General features: G+C 55.8%; 1 protein-coding gene across 5 annotated transcripts in view; it reads left to right on the forward strand.

The window, feature by feature from the left end:
- Window positions 1–49: 49 nt before the first annotated feature.
- SSH3 (slingshot protein phosphatase 3) overlaps window positions 50–16,205 on the forward strand; it is a 47,380-nt gene continuing 31,224 nt past the window's right edge. Inside the window, exons 1-9 of one of the 5 annotated variants that reach the window (XM_073346831.1) lie at window positions 50–634; window positions 5,126–5,163; window positions 5,888–6,053; window positions 7,749–7,867; window positions 8,258–8,329; window positions 9,619–9,684; window positions 15,010–15,204; window positions 15,565–15,658; window positions 15,906–16,034. In XM_073346831.1, coding sequence (XP_073202932.1) covers window positions 626–634; window positions 5,126–5,163; window positions 5,888–6,053; window positions 7,749–7,867; window positions 8,258–8,329; window positions 9,619–9,684; window positions 15,010–15,204; window positions 15,565–15,658; window positions 15,906–16,034 — 888 coding nt within the window. In that variant the 5' untranslated portion in view covers window positions 50–625. Of the gene's footprint in view, window positions 635–2,383; window positions 2,617–5,125; window positions 5,164–5,887; window positions 6,054–7,748; window positions 7,868–8,257; window positions 8,330–9,618; window positions 9,685–15,009; window positions 15,205–15,564; window positions 15,659–15,905; window positions 16,035–16,205 lie in introns of those variants that run through there. The other 4 variants (XM_073346835.1, XM_073346834.1, XM_073346836.1 and 1 more) reach the window with 4 other exon arrangements.

Raw genomic sequence — 16,205 nt, forward strand, 5'->3', positions numbered from 1 at the left:
ACCCTTCGGCCTGGGCCTTTACTGGTGGATCAGCTGCCTGAGAGAGGGAATGGAGCCAGCATCCTGCTTGGAGCATTCCCTCCGCTCTGGAGTCCCTCTCTGGCCAGCTTCCCCCAATGCAGATGGGATCCCCAAGGGGGCACCGTGTCCTGCTGGCACTGGGAGGCCTTGCTGCTTATCTGGGGGCTTGGTTGCATCTTGCTTCTTTACAGGACAGAAACACCCAGGTGTGCTAGGCCTGGCTATGTGCCCACTGCTGTTCTGGGTGGGTTCTTGTGGTTTCTAAGACAGAGCACAGTGAGCGCTGCTCGAGGGTTCACATGCCAGTGGGCAAGGGAGCGATTTCTGCGCCTGGGAGTCTAGAGAAGGGGCCAAGTGGTTGCACTGGCTTTCATTAACTCCATTAATCCCTGAGCTGCAATTCAATGTCCACCCCCTAGTTTACCCCCTTCTTGTCACTCCCACCCCATTAGTAATGTCTTAGGAAGAAGAATTTCTGCTCTAAATTGTGTGCTCATCAGTTGGAAAGAACAGAGGAGAAAGACTTGCACATACGAGCGGATCACAGGATAACGATGAGCCACCAATGTGATATGGCCGTGCAAAAGGCAAATGGAATCCAAGGATGTGTCAGGTGAGGTATTTTCTGTACCGGTAGGGAAGCATTCGTGCTGTTGTACAAGGCACGGGTGAGACCTCATCTGGAGTAGTGTGCGCAGTTCTGGGCACCTGCGTTCAAGAATTCAGAACTGGTGCAGAGAAAAGGGTCGCTAGGATGTATGACACAGGAGGTAACTGTCCCGCTCTACTTAGCTCTAGTGAGTCCACAGCTGGAGTCCTGTGTCCAGTTCTGGGTGCATGCTTTGGGAGGGATGTGGGCAAACTGGAGAGAGGCCAGAGGGGAGCAACAAAAATGGTCAGAGATTTTAAAAGGAGGAAAGGTTAAAAACAGCACGTTTAGTCTTGAGGGGAGAACCTGATAAGTCTTCAAATATGTAAGGATTGTTATAATGAGGCTGGGGATCAATTGTTCTGTGTGTCCACTGAAGGCATGGTGAGAAGTAACGGGTTTAATCTGCAGCAAGGGAGATCTAGGTTAGATGGAAGGAAAAACTTTCTAACTCTAAGGGGAGTTCAGCTCTGGAACAGGTTACCAAGGGAGGTTGTGAAATCTCCATCATGAAGGTTTTTAAGAACAGGTGGGACAAACCCCTGTCTGGGAATGGTCTAGGTTTACTTGGTCCTGTCCCAGCCTCGGGGGCTGGACCTGATGACCTCTCATGGCACTTTCCAGCTCTACACTTCAATGGCTCTATGAGCAGGGGCCTGTTTGACAAGAAAAGACTTGGGAGAGTTTGGCTTGTTTAGCCCGGCAAAACAAAGCTGGAGTGGGGCTGTCTCTATAAGTACAGCAGGGAGGGAGACGAGCGATTTAAAATAAAGGACAATGTTGGCACAAGAATGGAGGGGGTGAAAGTGGCCAGGAATAAATAGGTTGGAAACTAGAAGGTTTCTATCCACTAGCGGAGTGAGGGGCTGGTTCACCTCCCACTAGGAGTAGTGGGGCAAACATCTGGCCTGGTTTTAAGGTGGATCTTGGTAAATATATGACCAGGATGATGGGGTTACATGGGAGAGCAGGGGACTGGATATGATCACCTAGATGGTCCCTACCAGTTCTGTGTCCCCATGGCAATGTTTCCCATCTCCCCATCAATTTTCCCTATTAGATCCCAAGAGTTGCTGTCAACATGGCCTTGAACTGGATCAATCAAAGCAACCCCCCCCCCCCAGGCAGCTGCTGCCTGGGAGGGAACAGGATGTTATGTCGCAGGGACAGATAGGTGCTGCCCTGGCCCATCCGGCTTCAAATTCCAAAGCACTGTGTTCCCGGGAAATGGGTTTGCTGGGGCTCCAAACCCTGTGCACCTGGGACATGCAGGCCTGGGGAATTGGGAGGGGCAAGTGCCTAGGACAGGAATAGCAGGTTCAGCGGCTACCAGGGATTGAGGTGTATTAACAGAGCGTGGGCTGGGGAGCCTGGGATAGCAGGGGGTGGTGGGGCAGAACAGAGGGGCCCCTGGCAGAGCTGTGGGGGGCAACCCAGGTGGGGTTGTGGGGCAGGACCCAGGGGCACTGGCAAAGCTGTGGGGGCCAAGTCAGGACTGGGAGAGCAGGCGGCTATGGGGCAGGACCCAGGGCGCTGGCAGAGCTGTGGGGTAGGGCCCAGGGCTGGGAGAGCAGGGGGCTGTGGGGCAGGACACAGGGGCACTGGCAGAGCTGTGGGGGTCAGTGCAGGACTGGGAGATCAGCGGCTACGGTGGGGATTGAGGGGCGCCACCCTGGGGAACGCTAGCAGGGGCTCAGCTCAGCCCACGCCGCCTTCTCGGCGGCCCCAGTCGCCCGGGGAAGCCCAGGGGCCGGGCTGTCCCTTTAAGAGCCGCCCCCAGGGGAGGCGCCTGGCGCTGCAGCCTCCCGGCTCTTCCTGGTCCAGGCGGCGGCGGACGGCCGGGGGCGCCCGAAGTTTGTGGCAGGTGGGCCGGGGAGCGCATGGCGCTGGTCACCGTCCGCAGGTCCCCGGCCGGCAGCGGCCACAGCTCCCCCACCGGCCGCAAGGTGAGTGCCTGACCCAGACCAGCCGGGAGCGCTGCCCGGACTTCCCTAGGGACCCCTGCCAGCTGGACTCCCCGAGCCGGGCTCCCCCTTCCCTGATCCACTCCCGGGCCACCCAGCCCCTGCCCCAGCTGGGCTCCCCTTCCTCCCTTCCCATCTTCTCCGTGCCTCGGCGCTAGTTCCTGCGCCGGCTTTGGGGCTGTCTCTGCTCCCTGCCGAGCTCCATGACTGGGGAAAGGAGGGTTGTGGAATGGTTAGTGCTCTGCAGCGCTGCCTGTGGGGTGCGCCCGGCTGCCCCAGCCCCAGCCTCTCGCTGGCTGTGGGGTGCGCCCGGCTGCCCCAGCCCCAGCCTCTCGCTGGCTGTGGGGTGCGCCCGGCTGCCCCAGCCCCAGCCTCTCGCTGGCTGTGGGGTGCGCCCGGCTGCCCCAGCCCCAGCCTCTCGCTGGCTGTGGGGTGCGCCCGGCTGCCCCAGCCCCAGCCTCTCGCTGGCTGTGGGGTGCGCCCGGCTGCCCCAGCCCCAGCCCCAGCCTCTCGCTGGCTGTGGGGTGCGCCCGGCTGCCCCAGCCCCTCGCAGCAGGGAGCGCTGTAGTGCACGTGTCAAGAGGGCTGCCATCGCACATGGGTGCCTAGTGCCTGTGGCTGGCTCATTCCCCTTGCCTAGCCTGTGTTGCCCTGCGGTTTATCAGGCACCGGTACTGACTTGTCATTAAGTTTCACAAACGGACACTTCCTTAGGAGGCTGCTTCCCCTTCAGTTAGTGTCTTGCAGTCTGCAAAGTCACGCTGAGTGCACCGGGTTCCAGGGCCCCAGCGCCTGGGTTCACCCCCCAGTGCCCCTCCAGCAGGATCCACACCCCAGGCACTAGGGCTAGGATTCACCCCCCCCCCGTCCCCCTCCAGCAGGATCCACACCCCAGGCACTAGGGCTAGGATTCACCCCCCCCCCCGTCCCCTTCCAGCAAGATCCACACCCCAGGCACTAGCATTAGGATTCATACACCCAGCCCCCTTCCCCAAAGCAGGATCTATGCCCCCAAGCAGGATCCATGGCCAGGATTCGGACTCCCAGCTTCCCTTTGTACAGCCATCTCCTGGCTGCGTGGGCTTGTGAGCATCGTGTCTGGTTGCATGCACTCTGCTGGGAGTTGCCGCTCAGGAAGGGTTGGGATGCTGTTAATTTTATTTTCCACACTAAAAAATGTCAGAGGAAATTGTTGCTGGGCTGCTAGACCCGTTCCGGCTCCCAGGAGGGAACGAAAAGATCCTGATACACAGGCTGAGGCTATGGATGATGCCCGAAAGGGCTCATGGCCCAGTCGATGCTCCAAATAGGTGGGAGGTGTCAGGGTGATGCCTGCCCCGAATGTGGCCATTTCCCCGTTGCAGCCTGGCAGTGGGTGGCAAACCCCAGCCAAGGTTTTGGAACTCCAGCTTCCTGTGTTAGCAAATGACCTCAAGCGAGTGCCTTGCAGGCTGCAGGGATCTGCAGTAGCTCCAGGCTCCATTGGAGTAGAGGGCACAGGGTGCAGGAGTCCCTGACCCTGCTGCCAAGCCTGGCTCCTCTGGCACATCAGCCACACTCCCCTGCTGTCCCTTCAGCTCTCTGTGCCCACTCCTGGGAGGAGCAGGAGTCAGGTGACCCCTGCGGGCTGCCAGAGCTGAGCAGGAGTCCTCCTGCAGGATGCTTCTTGGACACGGGGGCACTGCACTGGGGGCAGGGGTTCTCTCCTTTCCCCTCTGCTAGGGCTGCTATCTCTGCTTTGTCCGCAGTTCCCCCCTAGGCTGCCCCTTCCCCACCTACATGCCCCCAGGAGCTCTCCCTCATTGACTTTCCAGGCATCCCTGGCTCCGCTTGCTCTGTTGCTCTCATGGGGGGCTTGGCACACCCCACCCTCTGGAGAAATGCCTGGTACAGGGTGGATTAACCAGGCCTGTGTTTCAGACTCCCAGCACATGCGTGTGCCTGGCAACACTGCTGTTTTGTTTACAGCCTTCACGAAGTTTTTTTGCTGGGGAATTTCAAGAACGGGATACAGGGACTGTGATCCTCCCCTGACTCCAGCTTCTTGTTTTTAGGTCTGGGGCACTAAGGGTGACACAATACAAGGCCACCATCTCTGAACTGAGAGCTCTGCTGGCAGAGTGTGAGACTCCGTCGGCACCACTGGGCCCCTGGCAGGGTGATCAGTTGGCCGGCTTCTATTCAGACATCTGCAGGCACTAGCTGCTGCCCAGCACTGCTGCTCAGAAATCTCCCTGCGGCCCTGCAGTGTCAACTTGTTCCTGGGGGGCTTGAGGTGCCGCTCACACCCCAGAGGGCTGGAGGAGTTGCCCCATCCTCATTCCTTGCTCTGGACCTGCCCACCCTGTGCTGAAGTTTGGGAGATGGGACCACCTCATCTCTGGCCCTAGCTGAGTGCCATGGGGTCATAGCCCACATGCCCACCCCCTGCAGGGGAGCAAGTCCTGCACCCAACCTGGGGCTGATCTATCCGTCTGTGGTTCTTTTGCAGGATGAAGAGCTTTCCAGGAGGAGCCAGCTGCAGCGACGGTGAGGTGCCATCCCTATAACCTCCCCCCCCCCCCCAGCCAAAGGGGAGCTGGTTCCCAACCCCAGCCCCCCTCTACCTGCTCCCTGGTCACTGGCGGGAGATGAGAGGCAGGTAAGGGGGTCCCACCAGGGAGGAGCAATGACCATGCACCCTGCTGTTTGGAAGGAGGAAGTGATGCTGGGATTCCCATGCTGGGCCCTGCCTGTTGCATTTGAAGGTCTTGCCCTATAGTGACTGGATAGGAGAAGGGACTGTGCCCCATATTGGCCCCCCCAAGCATCCAGGCTGCTGAGCGGGTGGGTGTTCCTATCAATCACTCTTCACCTTGCTGACTTTTGAGTCCTGCCCCCATGAATCACCCCAGCCTTTGCATCTGCTCAGAGCCCCAGGGTGAAACTAACCTGCCCCTGGAGAGTTTTACCTCTGTCCCCTGCAGGCATCTGATCACCTGCTCTGAAATTGACCAGGGGCTTGTTAGTGGCCAAGCTCTGAACAGCTGCTGAGGCACAGGAGCCACCTGCCTGCAGACTCAGGCAGACGCCTCACATCTGGGCAGTTGTCTTCACAACCCTAAGGGTTACAACTCATTTCTTTTTCTCAGTGGAAGCTGGCGTGCCCAAATTTGACAGAGTAGGTCCCTCCCCTCCCCTGGGGCCGGCTTCCTTTGTAGGTGCAGGATGTTCCTCTGTCTCATGCCCATGTCCCCTCCCCATCTGCCCCCAGGCACAGCTTCGTCATGGTCAAAGGGGCCGCCCTGCTCCTGCAGGAAGAGGAGAAGCTGGAGACAGTGCAAGAAGCCCCGCCCTCCCCGGACCAAATGCAGAGCCAGCAGGAGCAGCACCTGCAGCTGATGATGGGGCTGCTGCGGCAAGAGGACGCCATCCACCTGGTGAGACGGGGCACAGCTGGCACAAGGTGGCTTCCAGGAGAGACCAGACCAGGGGGCAGAAACAATGGGACAGGGAGCGGAGATGGGTGATGGGGACAGTTGCCACATCAGATCATCAAATCGTTGGGTCCATCCAGCCCAGGATCAACACTTCCCTTCACCTCCCTCCTTGCCAGCTTGCCCCATATCAGCCCCATGGACCCATCCAGTCCAGCATCCCCCCACTGTGCCCCATATCAGCCACATGGGTCCATCCAGTCCAGCATCTCCCCACCATCACCCCTTACCCCAGATTAGCCCAATAGGCCGATCCAGCCCCACAGGCTTCAGTGCTGCAGGAGCAGCTATCTCTGTGTACCCACAATGCATTGCTCCCACCCCACCTCGTCCTGGCACTCCCATTCGGGGGGCCAAGGTCCCCAGCCAGTGCTCTGGGCGTGAGGGTGAGCACAGCTTGGAGCAGCCTAGTGGGTTTGATCCTGGTGTTCAAGGTGGAAGCAACAACAGGATGTATACTGTAGGTGGGGAGGGGAAGGGGCAGACTGCGCCCTCCATGCCTGTGTCTCCCTGCACTCCTACTGCCCCTCTCCTGAGCCCTGTTACTCACTGCCCTGCCCCCTCCCTTCTTCCCAGTCCCAGCTGCAGCTGCCCCTCCCCATCCTGACTGCACTGGCCCAGTTCCTGCAGCACCCCCTCCCCCCCCACCCCCCGCATCCCACTCCCCGCAGCCCTGTGTGCACAGACTCCCTCCCTGGCAGGCTGGCTCAGGGCTGAAGTCCATCCATTGCATGAGCATTATTCATTGTTTGCGATCCCAGGCCTGGTCCCTCCCCCCGCCCCGTCCCTGGCACTGGCCCAGCCTGACTGGAGAATTGTTAACCACTCAGGCACGTGGGCTGCTCCACTGACCGGCAGGGTACAGGATGTCATGCCAGGCTGGAAAGCGCAGGGCTGGGCTGGGCAAAGTAGGCTTCTCCCCCTCCCTGGTGTCACAGCACCCCTTGCTGTGGAGGACGGGGCTGGGCAAAGTAGGCTCCTCCCCCTCCCTGGTGTCACAGTACCCCTTGCTGGGGAGGACAGGGCTGGGCAGGGGAAGGTGGGGTGCTGTCTGTGTGCAGCATGGAGGTTGTTGGGGGAGGGGATCCCTGCCTGTGGAATTTCATTTCTGAGCAGCCAGTTCCCCATTTATGGCTGAAGGGCTCTTGCTCTCACCTCCTGGGCTGGCAGCCAGAGCCAGCTGCACAGTCCAGCCCAGGGGACTCTGCAGGGAGCTTCCCTTGCTTGTAAGGCTGAGTCATGCTGCCTATGCCCCCAGGGGCCCCCCAGCCCTGAGAGCTGTGTGTGGATTGCTGAGCCCCAGTCACACACTGACCCCCAGAGCAGAACAGAGACCCAGAGGTTCATCTCTTAACATCCCCCTTACAGAGCCCTGACACTGAGCTGGGAAACCACTGCCCAGCCCTGCCCTCTGCAGCAGGGGATGCTGGGAAATTGGGGAGAAGGAGGTGCCTTTACTGCCCAGTCCTGCCCTCCCCGAAGGGGGCGCTGGGTCACCACAGAGGGGGCAGAGCCTACTCTGCCTAGCCCCGCCTTCCACAGCAGGGGGCACTGTGACACAGAGGCAGGGGCATATCAGGGGCACCGGGAGGTCACATGAAGAGGCAGGTCTCAGTCTGCCTTTGGCTTCATCTCCAGGCTGTGCGACTGGAGTCAACCCGACCCCACCGGATCCGGTATCTGCTGCTCGTGTCGACGGAGGAGCTGGAGGGCAAGAGCGAGACAGTGCTTCTGGGTGTGGACTTCCCTGAAGAGGGGTGAGGAAATTGCGGGGGGTGCAGTGAGGAGCACGGAGGGATAGGGGATGCAAGGAGTGTGTTGGTGAGTGAGGCATGGGGAGGGGGAGCACAGAGGAGAGGGGAATTAGGGTGGGGGGGAGCAGGACTGAGGAGTGGGGCGTTCATGCCCCATGACCCATGGGGGGAGCCACCTGAGCTCTCAGCACCAGAGTGGCCAAACTCTTTGCTCTGCCCTTGGGCTGCCCCCCAGCACCAGAGCAGAACCCTGGAGAGGCACAGGGAGCTGGAGTCTGTGGGGTCCTTGTTCCAAGTCTTGTCCTTGTTCCAACCTCCCCCATACCCCAGTGGGGACCCCTACACTCACCCCCTAGCTATGCTGTGCGCTTTGACCCCTCTCTCTGCCCCTAGATCAGCCAAATGCACCCTGGGGATGGTGCTGCCCCTCTGGAGCGACACCCAGGTCTTCCTCGATGGCGATGGGTAAGAGATCTCAGTCGTCTGTGCTACCCCACTGGGGAGATCTCCTGTGCGGGGAGAGAGGGAAATTCTGCCTTGTGTGCAATCAGGACTGCGTTTCACCCCCCCACATGCCACACACAGTGCCCCCAGCGAAAGCCTGTCCTGCCCTCTGCTGGACGGAGATGGGAGTACAGGCTCCAGACTCATTGCCTGAACCACTGCCTGGCACACAGCTCCCCCTCCTCTCTCTGAACAGGGTCGTGGGACTCTGAGAGCCATGCCAGCTCCCACAGCAGCACCACCAGCCATGGCCCACGCGAGGTGCTCAAGGTCCCGTGTGCTCTGCTGGGGCAGCTGCATCTTAACCAGCCATCACCAGCCCAGTCAGCAGTGAGAAATTGTACCAAAATGTTTCCTAACGTAGGAAATGTTTATGGGCCACCCTTACATTTCAGAGTCAACATCATAAACTGATACACATTTGTACCTGTCCCAGCTGTTGCTCTGAGCTGCCTGCATACTCAGGCAGATGCCACTGTGGTGATCTAAGCAATAATAACAACACTTGGCTCCTATCTAGGGCTTTTCATCAGTAGATCTCAAAGCACTATACAAAGAAAGTCAGGAGCATTAGCACCATTTTACAGATGAGGAAACTGAGGCACAGAGGGGGAAGTGACTTGCCCAAGATCACCCAGCAGACCAGAATCCAAGCCAGAAATAGAACCCAGGTTTTCTGAGTCCTAGGCCAGTGCTCTACCCAGTAGCCTCACAGACCTCCTTAAACAGGAAGCATGTATTAAAGGAAATAGCCTTCTGTTCTTCAACTTGAGTCCCAGCTTTTACTCTTTTGTTTACCAGGGTCCTCCCAGTATTTGGAGCTCTTTAGTGCACACTGCGACCTCTGGTGGCTGTATGAAGTACTGCAAGGCCCAGATGTCATTTTTTCTAAAGGAAGCTGAGAGTCTGTGTGGGGATGGGCTTCTCAAATGGGCAGGGCTTGGTTTGTGGGGCAGAGGTTGGGAGAATACCAACACACTCTCCTCCCCCTGCAAATGGTGCTGCCGCTGCTGTATGGAGCAGAGAAAGCCCAGCTTGACTCTCAGATCCCAGATGCTGCAACCCACCCCACCTCTGCTCATGCATGTGATCTGGGTTCCAGGGAGCTGCTGGGCTTGCACTGCGCATTTACAGAGCCTCTCAGTCCAGCCCTGTGTGTGAAGGGTGAATGTCCTCCTCTCCTCCTGCATCCAGCCCCCTCTCCCTGCCCAACCCCCCTGTGAAATCCCTGCCTTGCTCTCTGTGTCTAGGGGCTTCAGTGTGACGTCCGGGGGGCAGACGCGCATCTTCAAACCCATCTCTGTGCAGACCATGTGGTGAGTGACCCCCACACTGCCTGTCAAGTGCAGCTGGTCGGAGCTTTGGGATTATGTGGGGGATGGAATATCACTGTGGCTGGGACCCACTAGAACAAGGGTTTAGGGACAGAGTGGGAGAGATGGGATTTGAGCTGGACTGTGAGCTTTCCATTTGTTCCGCCCATCAGACTTGGAAAACAGGGGATATCTCTGGGGATAGCCCCAGGGAGGAGGTGTCATGGCTGCAGAAAGTAGAGGGATACCTCTGGGGTTTCCTTTGGGGGAGCTGTCAGGGCCACTGGGGCAGAGGGATATCTATGGGGATTGTCCTGGGGTGGAGGTGTGGTGGCTGTGGGAGACAGAGGGATGTCTGTGGGGATTACCTTGGGGTGGAGGTGTGGTGGCAGGATATCTGTGGGAATTGCCCTGGGATGGAGATGTGGTGGCCACAGGAGTTGGAGGGATATCTGTGGGGATCTCTTCCCCCTTATGTGTCCCTGTGCCGAAGCCCTGCAATCAATGGAACAGGATGTCAAGACTGATTCCCCACTCTGGCATTTCGAGTGCAGAAGGTGGGGGCCCGCAAGGATTCTAAAAATTAATACTGGCCACTCCAGGCTGGCATTGAACTCCCAAGGTCACGGTTTCTCTCTGACCTTGGATGGGTAGCCACCCAAGTGCAAAAACCTCTTTGGGACCCAGGAAGGCTCACTTGGGAATTCCCTCCTCTGGGATACCCTCAAGCCCTTTCACCCCCACCCCACACCAGGGAAAAGCTGAGAAAGAAAACAAAGGAAATCAGCTGTTGCCACCAGCTAATTAAACAACATCTGCACAAACCTCTTAGGGACACAAAAATCCAATCCTGTTCTTAAAAATGGTAAATTTTATTAAACCCCAAATGAAAGGAAATACATTTGGAACCCAAGCTTTTTGCTAGATCTTAAAAAAACAATTACAAAAATTAAGTATCAAGATAGCTCTCTTGAGGTTCAGCTTAAAGGTTACAAGCAAACAAAAGCATCTGGGGTTAGCACAAAGGAGTCCACAAGCCAATAAGAAATAAAATAAATAACCCTAATAGCGTCTTCCTAGACATTCGCTGATTATTACATATTTGGGGTTTCAGATAAGTAGGGTTGAGGTATGATTTGATGCTTTTTCATACCTGGTTTTAAAGCTGCATACAGCATTGCTGCTCTGCTCTTTTCCGGAGAACCACAACACAGACAAAGAGAAGTTATTTCCCTATTTTAAAAAGTTCTAGCCCTCCCATTGGCTCTTTTGGTCAGGTGCCCACTCCTTTCCTTTTACCTGTGGGCTTGTTAACTCTTTACAGGTAAAGCACAGAATCATAGAATATCAGGGTTGGAAGGGACCTCAGGAGGTCATCAAGTTCAACACCCTGCTCAAAGCAGGACCAATCCCCAACTAAATCATTCCAGCCAGGGCTTTGTCAAGCCTGACCTTAAAAAATATCTAAGGAAGGAGATTCCACGACCTCCCTAGGCAACGCATTCCAGTGTTTCACCACCCTCCTAGTGAAAAAGTTTTTCCTAATATCCAACCTAAACCTCCCCCACTGCAACTTGAGACCATTACTCCTTGTTCTGTGATCAGCTACCACTGAGAACAGCCTAGATCCATCCTCTCTGGAAACCCCTTTCAGGTAGTTGAAAGCAGCTATCAAATCCCCCCTCATTCTTCTCTTCCGCAGACTAAACAATCCCAGATCCCTCAGCCTCTCCTCATAAGTCACGTGTTCTAGTCTCCTAATAATTTTTGTTGCCCTCCGCTGGACTCTTTCCAATTTTTCCACATCCTTCTTGTAGTGCAGGGCCCAAAACTGGACACAGTACTCCAGATGAGGCCTCACCAGTGTCGAATAGAGTGGAACGATCACGTCCCTCGATCTGCTGGCAATGCCCCTACATATACATCCCAAAATGCCATTGGCCTTCTTGGCAACAACAGCACACTGTTGACTCATATCCAGCTTCTCGTACACTGTAACCCCTAGGTCCTTTTCTGCAGAACAGCTGCCAAGCCATTCGGTCCCTAGTCTGTAGGGGTGTATGGGATTCTTCCGTCCTAAGTGCAGGACTCTGCACTTGTCCTTGTTGAACCTTATCAGATTTCTTTTGGCCCAATCCTCTAATTTGTCTAGGGCCCTCTGTATCCTATCCCTACCCTCCAGCGTATCTACCTCTCCTCCCAGTTTAGTGTCATCTGCAAACTTGCTGAGGGTGCAATCCACACCATCTTCCAGATCATTTATGAAGATATTGAACAAAACCGGCCCCAGGACCGACCCTTGGGGCACTCCACTTGATACTGGCTGCCAACTAGACATGGAGCCATTGATCACTACCCGTTGAGCCCGACAATCTAGACAACTATCTATCCATCTTGTAGTCCATTCATCCAATCCATACTTCTTTAACTTGCTGGCAAGAATACTGTGGGAGACCGTGTCAAAAGCTTTGCTAAAGTCAAGGAACAACACGTCCACTGCTTTCCCCTCATCCACAGAGCCAGTTATCTCGTCATAGGAGGTAATTAGTTTAGCCAAGCATGACTTGTCCTTGGTGAATTCATGCTGACTGTTCCTGATCACTTTCCTCTCCTCTAAGTGCTTCAGAATTGATTCCTTGAGGACCTGCTCCATGATTTTTCCAGGGACTAAGGTGAGGCTGACTGGCCTGTAGTTCCCAGGATCATCCTCCTTCCCTTTTTTAAAGATGGGCACTACATTAGCCTTTTTCCAGTCGTCCGGGACTTCCCCGGATCGCCATGAGTTTTCAAAGATAATGGCCAATGGCTCTGCAATCACATCCTCCAACTCCTTTAGCACTCTTGGATGCAGCGCATCCGGCCCCATGGACTTGTGGTCATCCAGTTTTTCTAAATAGTCCCGAACCTCTTCTCTCTCCACAGGGGGCTGGTCACCTCCTCCCCATGCTGTGCTGCTCAGTGCAGTAGTCTGGGAGCTGACCTTGTTCGTGAAGACAGAGGCAAAAAAAGCATTAGCTTTTTCCACATCCTCTGCCACTAGGTTGCCTCTCTCATTCAGTAAGGGGCCCACACTTTCCTTGACTTCCTTCTTGTTGCTAACATACCTGAAGAAACCCTTCTTGTTACTCTTAACATCTCTTGCTAGCTTCAACTCCAGGTGTGATTTGGCCTTCCTGATTTCACTCCTGCATCCCCGAGCAATATTTTTATACTCTTCCCTGGTCATTTGTTCAATCTTCCACTTCTTGTAAGCTTCTTTTTTGTGTTCAAGATCAGCAAGGATTTCACTGTTAAGCCAAGCTGGTCGCCTGCCATATTTACTATTCTTTCTACACATCGGGATAGTTTGTCCCTGTAACCTCATTAAGGAATCTTTAAAATACAGGCAGCTCTCCTGGACTCCCTTGCCCCTTATGTTATATTCTCCCAGGGGATCCTGCCCATCATTTCCCTGAGGTGGTCAAAGTCTGCTTTTCTGAAGTCCAGGGTCCGTATTCTGCTGCTCTCCTTTCTTCCCTGTGTCAGGATCCTGAACTCGACCATCTCATGGTCACTGCCTCCCAGGTTCCCATCCACTTTATCTTCCCTACTAATTCTTCCCAGTTTGTGAGCAGCAGGTCAAGAAGAGCTCTGCCCCTAGTTGGTTCTTCCAGCACTTGCACCAGGAAATTGTCCCCTACCCTTTCCAAAAACTTCCTGGATTGTCTGTGCACCACTGTATTGCTCTCCCAGCAGATATCAGGGTGATTGAAGTCTCCCATGAGAACCAGGGCCTGCGATCTAGTAACTTCCGTGAGTTGCTGGAAAAAAGCTTCGTCCACCTCATCTCCCTGGTCTGGTGGTCTATAGCAGACTCCCACCACGACATCACCCTTGTTGCTCACACTTCTAAACTTAATCCAGAGACACTCAGGTTTTTCCGCAGTTTCATACTTGAGCTCTGAGCAGTCATACTGCTCTCTTACATACAGTGCCACTCCCCAACTTTTCTGCCCTGCCTGTCCTTCCTGAACAGCTTATATCCATCCATGACAGTACTCCAGTCATGTGAGTTATCCCGCCAAGTCTCTGTTATTCCAATCACATCATAATTCCTTGACTGTGCCAGGACTTCCAGTTCTCCCTGCTTGTTTCCCAGGCTTCTTTCATTTGTATATAGGCACTTGAGATAAGGGGGGGGTGGAGGGTGAGAAAACCTGGATTTGTGCTGGAAATGGCCCACCTGATGATCACTTTAGATAAGCTATTACCAGCAGGACAGTGGGGTGGGAGGAGGTATTTTTTCATATTCTCTGTGTATAAATAAAGTCTGCTGCAGTTTCCACGGCATGCATCCGATGAAGTGAGCTGTAGCTCACGAAAGCTCATGCTCAAATAAATTGGTTAGTCTCTAAGGTGCCACAAGTACTCCTTTTCTTTTTGAGATAACTCGGTGATCTTCCCTTTTTCTCAGCATGAGGCAGGACCTGCGTGCTCCTGCTCGTGATTCCTCTCGGTATCCCACTTACCTCAGGGCTTTGGTCTACTTCCCCCGGTGAACCTAGTTTAAAGCCCTCCTCACTAGGTTAGCCAGTCTGCTTGCGAAGATGCTCTTCCCTGTCTTCGTTAGGTGGAGCCCGTCTCTGGCTAGCAGTCCTCCTTCTTGGAACACCATCCCATGGTCAAAGAATCCAAAGCCTTCTCTCCGACACCACCTGCGTAGCCATTTGTTGACTTCCACGATTCGACAGTCTCTACCCAGGCCTTTTCCTTCCATGGGGAGGATGGACGAGAAGACCACTTGCGCCTCAAACTCCTTTATCCTTCTTCCCAGAGCCACGTAGTCTGCAGTGATCTGCTCAAGGTCATTCTTGGCAGTATCATTTGTGCCCACGTGGAGAAGCAGGAAGGGGTAGCAGCCCGAGGGCTTGATGAGTCTCGGCAGTCTCTCTGTCACATCGTGAATCCTAGCTCCTGGCAAGCAGCAGACTTCTCAGTTTTCCCGGTCAGGATGGCAGATAGATGACTCAGTCGCCCTGAGGAGAGAGTCCCTGACTACCAACACCCACCTCTAAGCAAGTAGAGAATAGCTACAAACGGGGATTTTGCAGCTAACTGGCTGGCTGGGTGCCCACAAAAGGGAGCTCTCCCCCCTCTCATTTGTCTCACAGGGGCTGTGACAGTAAAGTAGTTCTAGTGCAGATGCCCCATTCCCAGGCACTAGCCAAGCAGCAGGGGAGCAGGTGGGGTCCCACATGGGGAGGACCCCCTCTCCTCCCAGTGGGCAGGGGTCTGTGCCTTGCGCTTGTTGTGTCTCCAATCTGATGTCTGTCTGCTCCCCTCCCCCAGGTCGGTGCTGCAGGTGCTGCACAAGGCATGCAATGAAGCTGTCCACAACAACCACTTCCCCGGGGGCAGCGCTCTGGGCTGGGCTGAGTGGTACCAGCGCACCATAGCCTCAGAGCAGAGCTGCATCAATGAGTGGCTGGCCATGTCCGACCTGGAGTCCGTGCGGCCCGACTCCCCTGCTCTCTTCTCTGACCAGTCAGTACCAGCGCTGTGGGCGGGGAGGGGTGGTATCGGCACAGGGTGGGAGGCCAGGGGGGCTCCCCCCACCAGCTTCATTCAGCGAGCCACAGATGTCCCCCTCTCCCTGGGGCAGTCCTCACCTTGGCAGCCAGCGGGGATCTGGACAAGGCAGGGCTCCACATAAGAGCCTCGAACGCTGGATGCTGATTGGCTGGAAAAGAGTTCTCACCCCCTTGCTGGAGCACCAGGTTTGAATCTTCCCTAGAGTGTGTGAATCGGTTGAATCTAAGCCAAACCCTAGTAGGCGGGTGGGGTCTGGGGGCAGAATCCGGGAGCCCTGTGGGCTTTGACACCCTACCTATTTCTGTGCCCCAGGCCAACAGAGCGTGAGCTTATGGAGCGGAAGATCCGGGCCAAACTGCGTGAGCTGATGGCCACGGCTGATCTGGAGAGCATCACCTCCAAGGAGGTGGGGTGCATGGGGAGGAGGGAGAGGTGGAGGAGTGGGTGGTGGAGGAAGGGGTTTGGGGTGGAAGATGGAGATGGGCATGCATTTTTGGGTAAAGATGGGCCTGGGAAGTGATTGGCTGCGGGAACGGGAAGGAAAGAGGGGCAGGATGTATGGGTTAGGGGGAAGTGGGAGTAACCAGCCAACCTTGCTTCCCGCCCTGGGGCCAGAGCGGGATCTTCCCTCTGATGCTCTGTTCCCCTTGCAGATCCGCACGGAGCTGGAGCGCCGCACTAGCTGCAGCCTGAAGGAGTACAAGGAGTTCATTGACAATGAGATGCTGCTCATCATGGCCCAGATGGATCGTCCCTCCAAGATCTTCGATCACCTGTACCTAGTGAGGAGCTGCCAGAGGCTGGGGAAAGCTCTGTCCTGGTCTCTTCCAGCAGGGGGCACTGCAGGGAGTGGAGCAGGAATGCAGGCTGTGGGGAGAGCTCCCACCTATTCCAGTTCTGGCCTCTCCCAGAAGGGGGCACTGTGGGAAGTGGGGCAGAAGCACTGGTTGTTA

Source organism: Lepidochelys kempii, chromosome 6 (genome assembly GCF_965140265.1).
Source record: "Lepidochelys kempii isolate rLepKem1 chromosome 6, rLepKem1.hap2, whole genome shotgun sequence".
Lineage (NCBI taxonomy): Eukaryota > Metazoa > Chordata > Testudines > Cheloniidae > Lepidochelys > Lepidochelys kempii.